This window comes from Saccopteryx bilineata, chromosome 3, assembly GCF_036850765.1.
Source record: "Saccopteryx bilineata isolate mSacBil1 chromosome 3, mSacBil1_pri_phased_curated, whole genome shotgun sequence".
NCBI classification, from domain to species: domain Eukaryota; kingdom Metazoa; phylum Chordata; class Mammalia; order Chiroptera; family Emballonuridae; genus Saccopteryx; species Saccopteryx bilineata.
Window position 1 is genome coordinate 215,380,782 of NC_089492.1, and position 17,586 is coordinate 215,398,367.

Here is a 17,586-nt window from a genome sequence, read left to right on the forward strand (position 1 = left end):
GGGCGCATGCAGGAGTCTGTCTGACTGCCTCCCAGTTTCCAACTTCAGAAAAATACAAAAAAAAAAAAGAAATAAACCTCTACAACAATTAAGTCATTATCCATGTTGTCATCTACTTGGGACAACTCTAACACAGCACACATTTCTATAACTTCACCTTCACTTTTAGAGCCTACTCTATAATGTTATCAGCCAGAAAAGTCTTCTCTCTTCCGGTAAGTTCAATCTTTATTCTGTCTCTCCTCCTCAGTCCTGTTACACCCACCTTTTCACTTCAACTCCACTTTCTCTAGGGTCATGAGTCCCCTCCAGGCCCCTGAGATACCAAGTCTGCACCCCTGGTTGGCCCTCTTAGGCTGTTAGCCCTCTACTGTGCCCATGCCACAGATACCCCATACAGGCGCAATCCAGATTTTCTCACTCCTATACCTGGTGCAGCTGGAAAAAACTAATTAAAAAAAAACAAAGCCATGACAATAACACTGTACTTCTGTAGTGTACCCATATCAGCTGGGTCAGTAGAATACTTTAATAGTCCTCCTCTTTATCCTTGGTCAGCTCCCTCTTCCATTTCCCTTGGTGGCCATTCTTAACCTTCACTTGCTCTCTTCTAGTTTCTTATTAGAATTCTACCCACCCTGTCCACTCTAAGCAGAGGAGCTTATCTCTTATTTGGAAAAGAAATAGAGACTGTCAGGAACCCCTTACTGTCCACAAGGACAAAGGCAATTTCAGCTGCAGAAGCCCACAGCCTCACCTGTGCCTCCAGAGACTGGACAGCTAGAGGGTGGAAAGGGTGGAGGAAGATGTCCCTATCTAACTCGGAATTATCCCTTCATGCTATCTTTGTTAAAAAAAATAGTTGAACTTGTTATTGACCAAATTGCACCACCATGTATATTATGGCTGACATTACATTTTATGATGGTGAAATATATGTAACTTGAAATAAGCCATTTTAGCTATTTTTATGTATAATTCAGTACCATTAATTACATTTATAAGTTTGTATAATCATCACCACTATTCATTTTTTAAACTATTCCATCTTCTCAAACAGAAACTCTATTAAGCAATAACTTCCTCCAACCCCCGGCCCTTGATAGCCTCTAATCTACTTTGTGTCTTTATGAATTTGCCTATTTTAGATATTTTATCCAGGTGGAATCATACAATATTTGATTGGCTTTTTTTACTTAGTATGCTTTCAAGGTTCATCCATATTGTAGCATGTATGAGGAACTTATCTCTTTTTATGACTGAATAAAATTCCATTGTCTGTATATTCCACATTTCGTTTATCCATTCATCTGTTACGGACACTTGGGTTGTTCCCACCTTTTGGTTACTGTTAATAATGCTGCAATGAACACTGTGTGCAAGTATCTGTCTGAACCGCTATTTTCAATTCTTTTGTATATAATTGCTAGGTCACATGGTAATTCTATGCTTAACTTTCTTTTTTACTTTTTTTAAATTAATTTTTAGAGAGGAGAGAGAATGAGAGAGAGAGAGAGAAGGGGGAGGGAAGAGCAGGAAGCATCAACTCCCATATGTGCCTTGACCAGGCAAGCCCAGGGTTTTGAACCAGCGACCTCAGCATTCCAGGTCGACACTTTATCCACTGCGCCACCACATATCAGGCCTCTATGCTTAACTTTTTAAAGAACTTCCAACCGGTTTTCTATAGCAGCTGTACCATTTTGTATTCCCATCAGCAGTGCATGAGGTTTTCAAATTCTCCATATCCTTACCCCTTTATAGTCTTTTGATCTCATCCTTTTCCTTATCCTCGGGGAGTTTGCTTCATTTTAACTGTCCTCAATTTCATTCAGTTTTAACCTGTACAGTTCTTTTGGTTACTTTCCTGCATGTACTATATTTTTTGCTCCATAAGACGCACATTTTTCTCCCCAAAAGTGGAGAGAGAAATGCCTGTGCATCTCATGGAGCAAAAAATACACTATTTTATTAAATATTTTAACACATCATTTGGTTCAGAATATTTTTTTTCTTATTTTCTTCCTTAAAACCTTAGGTGTGTCTTATGGTCAGGTGCGTCTTATGGAGCAAAATATATGGTAAATCAGTTTATGTGTCTTTTCTCTCAGGAAGAAAGAGCCCACATGCCTTCATGACCTTCCAGCTACTGATTCTCTCTCCACTCGCCTGCCTCCCACTCACTCCTCAACTTAGAGGAAAGGGTCATCCAGATTCCTCCTCCCAACTCCATTAAACTCCACCATTCTGCACAGATAGGGCTGGGCTTCACTGTTTTGAGATATTTGACCTTGTTAACCCTTTGAGTATGTACATCCTTGTGCCTCCTGACCATCCAACAATCAATTTATTTTAAAAATGTGTAAGGCAACATTCAAAAAAGGCAAATGTATTTTCTTCTTATTTCCATAAATTGGTTAGCAAACAAACATAATTTTAAGTTAATAAAACTGTAACTGTAACTAACTTTATTTTTTTAAAAAAAAAAAACCCAACAAACTCACTCCTAGGGGTCAGCAAGCATTAAAAAAACTCACTACTCAAAGGGTTAATCACTTAATTTTCCCTGAAACTCTTCCCTTTATGGGTTTCTATACAACCTCTCATTACTAGTTCTCTCCCCACTCCATTGAGTGTTCTTCTCACTTGCTTTTGTTAGTTCTCTTTTTTCTCCTAACAATTAAAACCTTGATGTTCTGAGATTCCAAGATGGCCATGGAATAGGCAGACGTTACAACAGCCACCTCCCAGGACCAAATTGGATTACAACTTAAGAACAACCATCATGAAAACCCAACTGGATAAAACGAGAGGACTCTACTATAACCAAGGACCACAGAAGAAGCCACACTGAATCTGGTAGAAAGCACGGAGAAGTGGTGGGGGCTGACCCACTCCCCCCACTTCTCAGCAATAGAGGCAGAGGTATAGCTCGAATCTCACAGGAAACCTGAGTCACTGACCCACCCCCTGCTTCTTTGCCTTTGGAGCAAAGGGGCGGTGGAGTGACCAGAAGGACTCTCACTGCGTAGAGAGGAACCCTCAGCCCCAGCTTGGAGCCCCAGTGACTGGAAGAGGCAACCAGAAAGCACTGAGTGGTGAAAAGAGCAGGGTTTCTGTCTGGGGGTGGGGGGAGGGAGAGACAGCTTTCAGAGTGGCAGACTTAGTCTTAAAGGGCCGGTGCAGAAAATCTTGCTTGTGGTCAGTTGCCTGGGGCTCCAGGGGCAGTAGAACTGAGAGGACTGGAGTTGCATGAGGAAAGTGTAAAGTTGGAGGCACTGGGAGAGACACAGTGTCGGTGACCAGAACACCTACACTGAGTCATTCTCCAGGGCTAAAGTGAACATATATAGGGGAGGAATGATTCCTTTGTCCCACACCAGTCTGGGGAAAGGCAGCTGACCCACCCCAGAAGATCTATCCATATTTAGCTAGGGGAAAGGCTCATTTGGAAAGGCAAAGAAGCAGGGGGTGGGTCAGTGACTCAGGTTTCCTGTGAGATTCGAGCTACACCTCTGCCTCTATTGCTGAGAATGCACCTGCCCCCCCCCAGAACCAGCAGGCAGGCCACACCTCTGGAACACAGAGGCCACACCCACTGCACTTCTGTGGCGACATCCTATGGAGATATGTGTAAAAATAAAAAAGCCTGGATAGAGTAACAACTGGAATCAAAGAGTAAGTGATTCCCACTGCCCCCACACTAATCCATAGAGATCCCTGCTGGGTCCAGCGAGTAGCTAGCAAATAGAGGCAGCAGAAAGAGAAAATCAGATGGCATTCAGACTTCTCTGTGGCTCATCTTGTTGGGGAGAAATAAAATTTGGGTATCCAGCAGAGACTGAGGGGTTAGACCCTGGAGTAGGGGTCACATTCCCTGTACTGAGCTACAGTCCAAGAGACCCCTGAAGTAGAAGGTCCCACTAACATTTTAGTCCCAATCTCAGCTGCCTTAACCAAACAAGTTTGCATTCTGTGTAGAGGTTAGGTAAAACCAGTCGGGCCCACACTACAGTCTTTCAACAGAGGACTCTTGAAAGTCAAGGCAGCTGCAAGAGGAGCTGGAACATCTGAAAAGCGGAGGCAAATATTTCAGAGCTTGCAGCTTGTATGGAGCTGCTGACAGCTTTAAGCAGGAGGAAGCTGATCCTTATAGACAGGTTGGCTCCTCCCACACTATCCAGGCACAGAAACCACCCACACAAACAGCAAAAAGAGCAGTAGCTGATGACAAGTAGCCCACAGCGGATTAAAAACAACAGATGGGCCCTGGCCGGTTGGCTCAGCGGTAGAGCGTCGGCCTAGCATGCGGAGGACCCGGGTTCGATTCCGGCCAGGGCACACAGGAGAAGCGCCCATTTGCTTCTCCACCCCTCCGCCGCGCGTTCCCTCTCTGTCTCTCTCTTCCCCTTCCGCAGCCAAGGCTCCATTGGAGCAAAGATGGCCCGGGCACTGGGGATGGCTCTGTGGCCTCTGCCCCAGGCGCTAGAGTGGCTCTGGTCGCAACATGGCGACGCCCAGGATGGGCAGAGCATCGCCCCTGGTGGGCGTGCCGGGTGGATCCCGGTCGGGCGCATGCGGGAGTCTGTCTGACTGTCTCTCCCTGTTTCCAGCTTCAGAAAAATGAAAAACAAAAACAAAAACAAAAAAACAACAGATGGTGCCAACCCGAGAAGATCTAGAACCAACACAACTAATAGCTGGAAGCAGAAAACTTAAACCCCAGACTCAGCTAGCTATTCAAACAGCAAACCCAAAAAAGGAGTCCATATACACAAAAAAATGGGAAGACAGAGAAATGCAACCCAAATCAATCAACAAGAGAAATCCCTAGAAAAAGAACTGAATGAGATGAAAGTAACAAAATTACCAGATGCAGAGTTTAAAATAATTATTTTTAGAATGTTCAAAGATCTTAGAACAACAGTGGATAGACATAATGAACACCTAAATAAAGAGATAGCAAGCATCAAAAAGGACATTGAAATCATAAAAAAGAATGAGTCAGCAATAACAAATACAATATCAGAAATGAAGACTACACTAGAAGGAATTAACAGCAGGCTGGATGAATCAGGGGATCGAATGAGCAATCTAGAGGACAAGATAAATGAAAGCATGGAAGCAGAGCAGCAAAAAGAAAAGAGGCTGTCAGGTTTATCCCAACCTGAAGGGAAGGGGGAAGGGCATTGTAGGCAGGGAAACAAGGGAGATGTTGAGGGAATATGGGGGAGGGAGGATGCATTCAGGCTGACCCTAGAATCTATGTAAACATAATTAATTAAAAAAATTAAAAAGAGGTTCAAAAAGACTGAGGAAACTCTAAGAGAACTCTGTGACAATATGAAGAGAAACAACATTCACATCATAGGGGTTCCTGAAGGAGAAGAGAGAGAACTAGGGTTAGAGAACCTGATTGAAGAAATCATAGCTGAAAACTTCCCTAAACTGACGAAGGAAAAAGTCACACGAGTTTAAGAAGCACAGAGAGTTCCATTAAAAAGGAACTCAAAGAGGCCTACACCAAGACACATCATAATTAAAATACCAAAATTAAGAGATAAATAAAGAATACTAAAAGTGCAAGAGAAAAGCAGTCAATTACCTACAGAGGAGCCCCCTTAATGATGACATCTGACTTTTCAATGGAAACACTAGAAGTCAGAAAGGAATGGCAAGAAATATTCAAAGTAATGCAAAACAGGAGCCTACAACCAAGACTACTTTATACAGCAAGGTTATCTTTTAAGATTGAAGGAAAAATAAAAAGCTTCCCAGAAAGAAAAAAGAAACCCTAAAGGAATTCATTACAACTAAACCAATGCTGCAAGAAATGTTAAGGGGTATGCTATAAACAGAGCAAAGGAAAGACTAAAATGGCAATAAACAACTACATATCAATAATAACCTTAAATGTAAATGGATTAAATGATCCAATCAAAAGACATAGGGTAGCTGCATGGATAAGAAAACAGGACCTATACATATGCTGTTAACAAGAGACCTACCTCAAGACAAAAGATACACATAGACTGAGAGTGAAGGGATAGAAAAAAGCATTTCACACAAATGGAAATGAAAAAAAAAAGCTGGGTAGTAATACTTATATCTCACAAAATAGACTTTAAAACAAAGGCGATAGTAAGGGATAAAGAAGGTCACTACATAACAATAAAGGGAGCAAACCAACAGGAAGATATAACCATTATAAATATCTATGTGCCTAATATAGGAGCACCTAAATATATAAAGCAGTCTTTGATTGACATAAAGGCCAAGATCAACAGCAATACTATAATAACAGGGGATTTTAATACCCCACTAACATCAATGGATAGATCCTCAAGACAAAAAATTAACAAAGAAACAGCAGCCTTAAATGACACATTAGATCAACTAAATTTAATAGATATCTTCAGAACCTTTTAATCTAAAGCAGCAGAATATACATTCTTTTAAAGTGCTCATGGTATATTCTCTAGAATAGTTCACATGTTAGGACACAAAACAAGTCTCAATAAACTTAAGAAGATTGAAATCATACCAAGCATCTTATCTAATCAAAATGGCTTAAAATTAGAAATTAACTACAATAGAAAAACTAAAAAACATGCCAAAACTTGGAAACTAAATAGCATGTTATTAAATAATGAATGGATTAACAGTGAGATCAAAGAAGAAATAAAAAATTTCCTTGAAACAAATGAAAATGAGTACACAACAACTCAAATTTATGGGACACAGCAAAAGCAGTCCTGAGAAGGAAGTTCATAGCATTACAGGCATACCTTACGAAGCAAAAAAAAAAGCTCAAATAAAAAACTTAACCTTGCATCTGAAAGAACTAGAAAAAGAACAGCAAGTAAAGCCCACAGGAAGTAGAAGGAAGAAAATAATAAAGATCAGAGCGAAAATAAATCACAGAGAGGCTAAAAATACAATACAGAATATCAATGAAACCAAGAGTTGGTTCTTTGAAAAGGTAAACAAGACTGATGAACCTTTAACCAGATTCACCAAGAAAAAGAGAGAGAGGACTCAAATAAATAAAATTAGAAATGAGAGTGGAAAAGTAGTAACTGACACAGCAGAAATACAAAGGATTGTAAGAAAATACTATGAAGAACTGTATGCCAAAAAACTAGACAACCTAGATGAAATGGACAAATTCCTTGAAACACATAATCTTTCAAAAATCAATTTGGAAGAATCAGAAAACCTAAACAGACTGATTACAACAAATGAGATTGAAACTGTTTTAAAAAAACTCCCAACAAACAAAAGTCCTGGGCCAGATGGCTTCACAGGCAAATTTTAACAAATATTTAAAGAACTAATTTCTATTCTTCTCAAGCTATTTCAAAAAATTCAAGAGGAGGGGAGACTTCCAAGCTCTTTTTATGAGGCCAGCATAATCCTAATTCCAAAACCAGCAAAGATAACACAAAGAAAGAAAACTATAGGCCAATATCCCTGATGCATTTAGATGCTGAATTCTCAACAAAATATTAGCAAACCAGATCTAGCAATACATGAAAAAAATCATACATTATGATGAAGTTGAATTTATTCTGGAGAGCAAGGCTGGTACAATATTTGGAAATCAATCAATGTGATTCATTACATAAACAAAAGGAAGGAGAAAAATCACGTGATAATATCAATAGATGAAGAAAAAGCATTTGATAAAATCCAGCACCCATTTATGATCAAAACTCTCAGCAAAGTGGGAATACAGGGAACATATCTCAACATGATAAAGGCCATCTATGACAAACTCACAGCCAACATCATACTCGATGGGCAAAAATGAAAAGCAATCCCCTTAAGATCAGGAACAAAGCAGGGGTGCCCCCTTTCACCACTCTTATTCAACATAGTTCTGGAAGTCCTAGCCATAGCAATCAGACAAGAAGAAGAAATAAAAGGCATTCAAGTTGGAAAAGAAGAAGTAAAGCTATCATTATTTGCAGATGATATGATATTGTATACAGAAAACCCTAAAATTTCAGTCAAAAAACTACTGGACCTGATAAATGAATTCAGCAAGGTGGCAGGATATAAAATCAATATTCAGAAATCAGTGGCATTTTTATACACCAACAATGAACTATCTAAAAGAGGAATTAAGGAAACAATCCCCTTCATTATTGCAACAAAGAAATAAAATACCTAGGAGTAAATTTAACCAAGGTGGTTAAAGACTTGTACTTGGAAAATTATAAAACAATGATAAAATAAATAAAGGAAGATACAAACAAGTGGAAGCATATACTGTGTTCATGGATAGAAAGAATAAACATCACTAAAATGTCTATACTACTCAAAGCAATGTATAAATTCAATGAAATTCCTATTAAAATACCAATGACATACTTCAAAGTTATAGAAAAAATATTCCAAAAATTTATATGGAACTAGAAAAGAACACAAGTAGCCTCAGCAATCCTGAAAAAAGAAGAATAAAGTGGGGGGTATCACACTCCCTGCAAGGCCATTGTACTCAAAACAGCCTGGCACTGGCCTAAGAACAGGCATACAGCTCAATGGAACAGAACAGAGAACCCAGAAATAAACCTATGCCTCCATGGTCAATTGATATTTGACAAAGGAGGTAAGAGTAAAGACAGTCTCTTTAACAAATGGTATTGGGGAAATTGGACAGGTACATGCAAAAAAATGAAACTAGACCACCAAATTACACTCTTCACAGAAACATACTCAAAATGGATAAAAGACTTAAACATAAGTTGTGAAACTATAAACATCTTGGAAGAAAACATAGGCAGTAAGCTCTCTGACATCTCTCACAGCAATATATTTGCTGATTTATCTCCACGGGCAAGTGAAATAAAAGACAGGATAAACAAATGAGACTATATCAAACTAAAAAGCTTTTGCACAGCTAAAGACACTATGAACAAAATAAAAAGACAAACCACACAATGAGAGAACTTATTTGACAATACTTCCAATAAGGGGTTAATAATCAAAATTTATAAAGAACTTGTAAAACTCAACACCAGGAAGACAAACAATCCAATCAAAAAATGGGCACAAGAAATGAATAGACACTTCCCCAGAAAGGACATACAGATGGCCAACAGGCATATGAAAAAATGTTCAACTTCACTAATCATCAGAGAAATGTAAATTAAAACCACAATGAGATATCACCTCACACCTGTCAGAATGGCGCTCATTAACAAATCAACACATAATAAGTGCTGGCAAGGGTATGGTGAAAAGGGAATCCTCCTGCACTGCTGGTAGGAATGCAGACTTGTGCAGCCACTGTGGAAAACAGTATGTAGTTTCATCAAAAAATTAAAAATGGATCTGCCTTTTGACCCAGATAATCCTACTTTTAGGAATATATCCTAAGAATACCAAATCACTGATTCAAAAGAAGACATGCGCCTGACCTGCAATGGTGCAGTGGATAAAGCATGGACCTAGAAAGCAAAGGTCGCCAGTTCGAATCCCTGGGCTTGCTCTGTCAAGGCACATACTGGAAGCAACTACTACCAGTAGATGCTTCCTGCTTCTCCCCGCTCATTCTCACTCCCCCTCTCCCTCTCTCTTTCCCCTTTCTCCAAAAACAAACAAACAAACAAACAAACAAAAAAGACATGCACAACCATGTTTACTGCAGCATTGTTCACAATAGCCAAGATCTGGAAACAGCCCAAGTGCCCATTAGTGGATGAGTGGATTAAAAAGCAGTGGTACATATATACAATAGAATACTACATGGCCGTGAAAAAAGGGAATCTTACCTTTTGCGACAACATGGATGGACCTGGAGACTATTATGTTAAGTGAAATAAGTCAGGCAGAGAAAGAAAAGTATTATATGATCCCACTCATATGAGAAATCTAATGAACAATGTGAACTAAGGAATGGAATAGAGGAAGAGGTGGGGTCAAAGGGACCAGAGGGAAAGGGGAAGAGAGAATGGGATCAGAGAGCTGAAGGGGATTAGTAATTATGTATACATAACACAGAGACAAACAGAGCAGGACAGCAAATTCCGGAGGAAAGGGGGAGGGTGTTGTGGAGAGGGGCACAGGGGGTATTAAGGGGAACATGGGGGTGGGGGGAGAGGGAGATATATTTGATAGGACACTTAAATCTATGTAAACACAATAAATTTAAACAAACAAACAAAACCCTTGATGTTCTTATTGCCCTTTTCTAAGATCCCCTTTTTTAATATTTCCCTCTTCTTATCCCTCCTATGAGTGCTGATGACTCTCACGTCTCTGTTTCTAGGCTTCCCTTGTCCCCTGAGCTGCATATTAGATATATCCACTTACGTGACCTACAGGCCTTCAAATTTAATGTGCCCCAGACTGTACTCATTACAGCCCCTTTAAAACTTACCTCCCGCAAACATTTTGATTAATGGCAATACTTTACAACCACCAAACCTGGAAACCTGGCTTCCATGGTCTCCCACCTACAAGCACTGAGCTCAGTCCTAGGGCTACAGCAGAAAACCAAGATGCGACACATCTTCAATCTCCACTGTTAACGATCCACTAAATTACTGTCTGTTACCTGGACCCCTATTTAACTTTCAGTCCAATACCTTGGCATTCTTTGGACAACTCTTCATACTCCAAGGTAGTTGGAGTTCTCGAGAGAAGCCATGTCATTTCATGTCCCCATGCCTTGGTATTTGATCGTCCCTCTGCCTGAGATCCTCTGTGCTTCCTTCAAATGGTTCTCAAACCTCAAGCATGGTCTCAGGTGGCTTTACTGAACTAAAGAATACTTGTAATAATGAGCATTATTTGACTATAACAGTCTTATATTTACTTTAATGGATGTTAAGAAAAGTTATAACGGCCATGGAAACAACATGAATAAGCCAAGAAGCACCACACACCTGTTTATCTTATGATGTCTTATACTGTTCCCATTTCAAATGACTGATTTAAACTGATTTCTGGTTTATGGAGATCTACTTCAATCAAAAAGTCAAAAAATTCTTTCCTTATCAGTTTCACTTTCATTCTCTTGGCCATTTTCTTATTATTAGCACTACCCCTTTGTTTCTGAACTCTCTTCTAAATGTTTGTGGGCTGAAAGGACACAGCAGAGTTTGAGTTGCCATTTCCCCTGTTCATTATGCTATAAAATATTTTAAGCATTTCAGAGGCCTTCATTGTTAAGAAACTTCAGATGTCAAAGCACCAGGAATATTTTCAGTCCTTGGTACTATGAAATGCTGACAAAGGAATGAAAGTCATCTCCAATTTGTGGGGTTTTAGCTGGTCTAATTCAGAGCAGGGTTTACCATGAAGCTCATGAAGATTAAGTTTTGCCCCAGCAATTCTGCATAATAATTTTGTAGTTTTTCTCCCCAAGGCAGTCTGTTAAAATTGTATAACCTTTAACTCCCCCCACCCCCAAAGCCTGGGTTTGTCCTGGGTCTTAGAAGTTATCCATCTAAAATCACTACAGTTGAACTCCATGTTGCCATGACATAGAACGCAGGCTCAGGGTGGCTCCAACAGGCCTCCCACTTGACTGCTCCCTCCGAGATGCTTAGTGTTACTTGGTACTTTGTAGTAGTAAGAAAATTTACTTAAATTTATGAAGACAGCAGCCTCAGAAACATATCAAAATTTAGCAAAAAGCCAACTGAAAAGAAATGCCAATCTCTGCATTGCAAATTAATGGCTGAAACAATCAGTTGGGCATTTCAGAGTAAAACACTTCTTATTCATGTGGTTTGAGTAAGTGAATTGATAGAGTAAAATTAATTTGTTATCTTAAGTTACATATTATTTTGTCATGATGCTCTGAGGAGTAAAAGTCTGAGTGATATATACTGTTCTAAAAACAGAATCATTGGCGTCACTGTTCATTTGAGGAATCTGAACAATGTGAATTACATGACATTGATTGAATGGCAGATCTCTTTCTTTGATCTTCTGAGTAGTATTGAGTCTATATATTATGATTGTGTAAGTCAAAGAGATAAAGATGGAAATGAAGTGACTACACTACAAATGGGCAGAGCTGTCTTTGTGACTTGCCAGCAGGGTCCAGCGGGTGTGGTGAAGTGGCTGTCCTGCACAGCCAGAACGCCTTCATGGTCATTAAAAGCCTTGTCAACAGCACTGGTTTTGCACCAAAGAATGGTGCTCATTCAGCCTTCAGAGAGAGACAAAAGTGACCCCGATCGTTAATGTGCTGTGTGAGGAAGGTGGCAAAGTTTGTGAATGAACTTAATCGAAAGGTTCTCTCTTAAAAACTAAAATTCATTGAAAAGTAAAATTTCTAAAGTATCTTTGACTCTTGAAAAACAGGCAACCTATATCCATGGGCAAGTGCCAATTTTTTATCATCTAGTCATGAAAATTCAATTGTGTTTATACAATAACATGGTGGTTTGGTGCCCTGTGCTGTGCATTGCAGGCATACCATGAGGGCATGATGTAATATAACACTTGACTATTAAAGCAGGAGCTTGAGCAATATTCTGCTTAACTCCACATTCACTATAGATATCTGAGTCCTAGAAAGGCAAACTCCTGGATCATCCAGTGACTACGGGTCAATCAGGAGAGAAGAAACCAGGAATCATGCCCTTCACCACAGTCTAAGAGGTCTGTCTGCTAAGACTCTGGGGAAACTGCCACCACACCGTGACGTTCGTGGGAAAGACAGATAGCACTGACAGTGCTGGAATCAGCACTCCTCAGGAGGGGCTCCCACAGTCTCCTGTTCTTATGGGCCAGCAAACCCTCTGGAGCACAGTGTTAACGCAGCCTGTGGACCCAACATACCACAGGCCCAGACACACTCTGAGGGAGAGCAACATCACTGATCATAAAAGGACAGTGGCCAGAAACACCACCCAACACTCGCACACGTGCATGCGCACGCACGCGCGCGCACACACACACACACACACACTACTGACACTAGGTCACTGGTGGGCTGTGTGCAGGGGGCTGTGCAGGGGCCTGGCCTTCCCTTTTGACAGTTCCTTTGGCCTGTTTTGTGGGTCACATCAAAGGTTCAGATGAGGTCTTCCGAAGAAAACTGAATGGAAATAACTGTACCAGAGGGAAATTCCATAGGGATAACTGTCACGTGGCAGTTTACCTGAACAGAGAAAAGGAGATTACACAGAGATCGCCAGCTTCCTCCAGTTGCCTCTCTATACCATAGGAGCACGGGACACCCTTGTTGTCCTTTGGATGAATGTCACTCAGTGGCCTGACATCTTCCAAGGGAGCATGCTGCTAGAAAGCCACATCCGAGTCTGGTTGCTACAGCAATATAGTACCCAGTTAAATACTGTGAGACCACTCCAGGGAGACTGACACTCTCCTGCAAGTCAGCCCATCTACGGTAGACCTGTCTGGATCAGGGTCACTGCTCGGGCTGCTACAACAGGTACCATGGATTGGAGAGCTTAAACAAAAGAAATTTACTTTTCACAGTTCTGGGGGCTAGAGGTTCAAGAACACAGTAGCAACATGGTTGGATTCTTGTGAGAACCCTCTTCCTTGTCTGCAGATAGCTGCCGTCTTGCTGTATCCTCACATGGCAGAGAGAGAAGGAGCAAGCTCCCTGCTCCTTTCTTTTTAGGGCACTAATCACATCACAAGGGCCCTACCCTCATGACCTCATACAAATCTAATTATCTCCCAAGAGTCCCACCTCCTAATACCATCCCACTGGGAGTTAGGGTTTCAACACACACATTTTGGGGGGAACATAAATATTCAATCCATAAGAGTCAGCCATGAAACTAAGCTCCCCACATCACTGGCAACCATGCTCCCCTTTCTGGACTTGCCCTCTTCTGTGGTGGTCTAGGGCAGTGGTCGGCAAACTCATTAGTCAACAGAGCCAAATATCAACAGTACAACAATTGAAATTTCTTTTGAGAGCCAAATTTTTTAAACTTAAACTATATAGGTAGGTACATTCCTTATCAAGGTAGCGTGCACACGTGGTATTAAAGAGCCACATGTGGCTCGTGAGCCGTAATTTGCCGACCAGGGGTCTAGGGGATGGTCTCCATCTCTGCCTGCTTGCATTTAAAGGCGGGGTGGAGCCTTCCCTGAGGAGATTTAAGGATGCCCCTAATGTGACCTAGAAAACGTGTCTGGAAAAGTCACGTGTTTGGGCTGGGGGCCAGCTGCAGTTTTCCCACTAGATGGAATTTGGTGAGTGACAGCTGACTGCTCAAGGTTCACCCCGGAGGTGAAACATGGAAGGCCGCTGAAGCCTGATGATGGGAGAGGAGGCTACGGGGGTAAAGGCTCCTAATCACAGCGGCTACTGGTCTTGTCAGCCTGGGCCTGTAGGAACTCCCTTCTCCCCCTCTCTTAATGAGCATTTAAAGAGGAAAGACAATGAGACTCTCACAGGAGGAGGAAGGTTTGGATAACTTCTGGAAAATAATTCAAGGCAGACTCTTTCCCCTAGCAAACTGCCCTTTCATGAGAGCAAGGAGACTCCCGTGTCTGGACCACGCTTGCAAACTCCAGTCCTCTGAAAGTTCTTCTCTCGGGCTCCTGAGTTGGCAGGTTCTGTCCAGTAGCAAGATGATACCCCTTGAAGAACTTCTGAATGAAATGCTTTGGAAGAGTTTGTTCCCTTTTGCCTCAAAGAATTCCTAGTGCCAGAGTGATGTCATTCCTGGGACAAAGCAAAGGGCCTGCTTCTGGACCACGCTAAGAGCTTGTCAGTTCCACTTCTGGGTCCTGCACAGAATTCAGGAGCCCTAAAGAACAGCCCTCCCCCAGTCTGGGACACATGCTTTAGAGGGGTCTGTCTGTGCAGAAGCTCACTCTGAAAAACACTTTTGGGCAGCCGGGAATCTGGCCAGGAGACCTTTTAGCTCAATCTTTTTTTGTTGTTGTTAACCTTTCATAATACTGTTCAAATTTAGAGGTGAGTTACTCAACTGCAATGACACAAATGGACTTTCCACCACTACAAAACAAAAAATATGTTCCAGGTGATCAGCGTTCCACATTCCAACCTGAGCTATTTTCCTCACAATTTTGTTATAAAAATTTTCAAACATACAGAAAAACTGCAGGGCTATTATAATGACCATCCATATTCTCACCCCCTTGATTCTATAATTAATATATTCTCTACTTACTTTATCACGTCTATCCATCCCTTTATCCTATTATTACTTTATCTTTTGATGCATTTCAAAGTTATATACATTGGTAAGTTGTGAGACTAAATACTTCAGTGTGTACATCATTAATTATTTTTTATAGTTATTTTCCTTTTGAGGTAAAATTTATAGCTTATGTAATGCAATAATCTCATTAGTATATACCCGGGCACAGGCAGTGACCAATGCATGTCCGATAACCCAAACTCCTATTGAGACACAGACACTGCAACACCCAGAAGGCTCCTTCATGCTCCTTCCAGTCATTCTCTCCCACCGATCCACAGGCAACCACTGGTCGGACTTTTTTCTATCACTGACATTTTTTACCAGTTCGCAATCTTTATCTAAATGGAACTCCCATGGTCTGTTTGTGCCCCCCCTCAATTTATATGTTAAAACCTAATCCCCAGGGGATATTTGGGGTATTAGTAATGATATTAATAGGTGGGGGCCTTTGAGAGGTGACTAGGTTATGATGACAGTGTCCTCATGAATGGTATTAGTGTCCTCAAAAAAGAGGTCCCATAGAGCTCTCTTACCCCTTCCTCCACATGAGAACACAGAGAAGAGATGGCTGTCTAGCAAAGCAAGCATTCACCAGATACAAAATCTGCAGCCGTCTTGATCTTGGACTTCCCAGCCTCTAGAACTGTGAGAAATATTTGCTGTTTATAACCCAGCCCATTTATGGTATTTTTGTTAGCAGCAGCATAGACGGACTGAGACAGGAACCATTCAGTATGAACTCATTTATGGGAGGCTTCTCTCACTCAGCATAATGTTTTGAGACTCACCCAAACTGTTACAGTTGTCAGTAGTTCATTTCTTTTTATTACTAGTAGGATTCCATTGTGTGATTATACCACGATTTGTGTATTTGTTCTCTTATTAATGGATACTTAGCCTTCCATTTTTAGACTATTATGAATAAAGCTACTAAAAACAATTTTGCACAAATCCTTTGTGGTCATACATTTTCATTTCCCTTTGGTAAATACTCAGGAGTGAACTTGCAGGTCAGGGCAGATGTATGAGTGTTTATGTTACACTCCCACCAGCAATGTAACAGAGTGTGGTTGCTCCACATTGTCAGCAACATCTGGATTTATCAGCCTTTCTAATTTTAGTTATTCTGGAGGGTGTGAAGTGATTTAAACTGTTATTTTGGCAAATGTTCTAAGTTAACAAAAAATATATAGAGATCAAGTTTGAAAGAAATTTTGGCTGAAGGAAATCTAGAGGTTGTCATATATATTAGAAAAGTTCAACTATCCAAACCCAGCTTGAGAGAATAAGAAAGGGCTAAAAGGATATGGAAGAACCAGTCAGACATCCTTCAGTTCATAATGTTCTCGATTATACTGTAATATTAGATTTAATGCTAGGAAAGGCCAGCCTTTACTGTGGGGAGATAGAAGCTGTTTCCCTGCAGAGCTGGTCCGGTGTGGACCACAACACGCTGACCAATTTTGCTTCCTTATGGTCAAAGCCCCTTGAGCACCATTCCTACAGATTTGACCCAGCCTGAAAATGGGGCCAGGAATCACCCAGACAATTGGGAGGGGACACCCTGCTCCTCCTCCCTCTTTCCAATACCAACCCTGACCCACGGAAAGGGAATGAACATTTGGGGGACATCAACATTGTGCCAGGACCAATTCTAGGCACTGTGTGGACACTGTCCGTGAATCCTCACACCACCACTCCATCAAGCGAGGCACTGACAGCTTTGTGCTACAGATGTGGAACCCAGACTCAGATGCAGAAACTTGCCTGGGTTACATAGTGTTAGAAGAACCAGGATTTGATGAAATCCTGTGCTCTTTCCACTCTTCTTTGCTAAGCCCCCAGACAGCAAACTGAAGGGGGTTATTAAGCTCAGTTGGTGTGAAGGCCGGTAGTAAATGGGGCTGCATGTCTCTTAGATTTGTCCCTCCCTTTTCATTCTTTTCTGTTTGTGTTGAAGGTAGGGCAGTGCTGTCTTTCAGAACATGCAGCTGTAAATGAGCTTCAGCCCTCCTCTCTGCAGCTGTGGCTGTCTCAGGGCTTGGGTTTTTCTCATGCAGGAAGGAATCATTAGCTTGTCACTTCTTTCCTTCCCTACCCGCCTCATTTTCTTAGGGCCTGACAGGATTAGGAGTTGGTATGCAGGTCACGCAGGGAGCCTCACCGATTCCCCACTGCTCCCTGTCCTCTTCCCCCTCGCTCCCTCTGCCTCTGCGGAGAAGGGAAGTAACTGTGTCCATTATGTGCTTCTCCGGATTCAGTTACCTGTTCCTGAAAAGCACGAGCTTGCTCCTCAAATCCCGCTGTTCGGAAGTAGTTGACGACATCCATGACGGCCCAGTCTGCAGGATCCGGAGGTCTCCCATTCTCCATGGAGCTGCAAAACACAAACCCAGACTGCCGTCAG

General features: G+C 41.4%; 1 protein-coding gene across 3 annotated transcripts in view; it reads right to left on the minus strand.

Moving 5' to 3' along the window:
* SAMD13 (sterile alpha motif domain containing 13) overlaps positions 1-17,586 on the minus strand; it is a 101,378-nt gene that overhangs the window by 49,180 nt on the left and 34,612 nt on the right. For all 3 annotated transcript variants that reach the window (XM_066268793.1, XM_066268789.1, XM_066268790.1), the window contains exon 3: positions 17,445-17,556. In XM_066268793.1, coding sequence (XP_066124890.1) covers positions 17,445-17,556 — 112 coding nt within the window. The remainder of the gene's footprint in view (positions 1-17,444; positions 17,557-17,586) is intronic.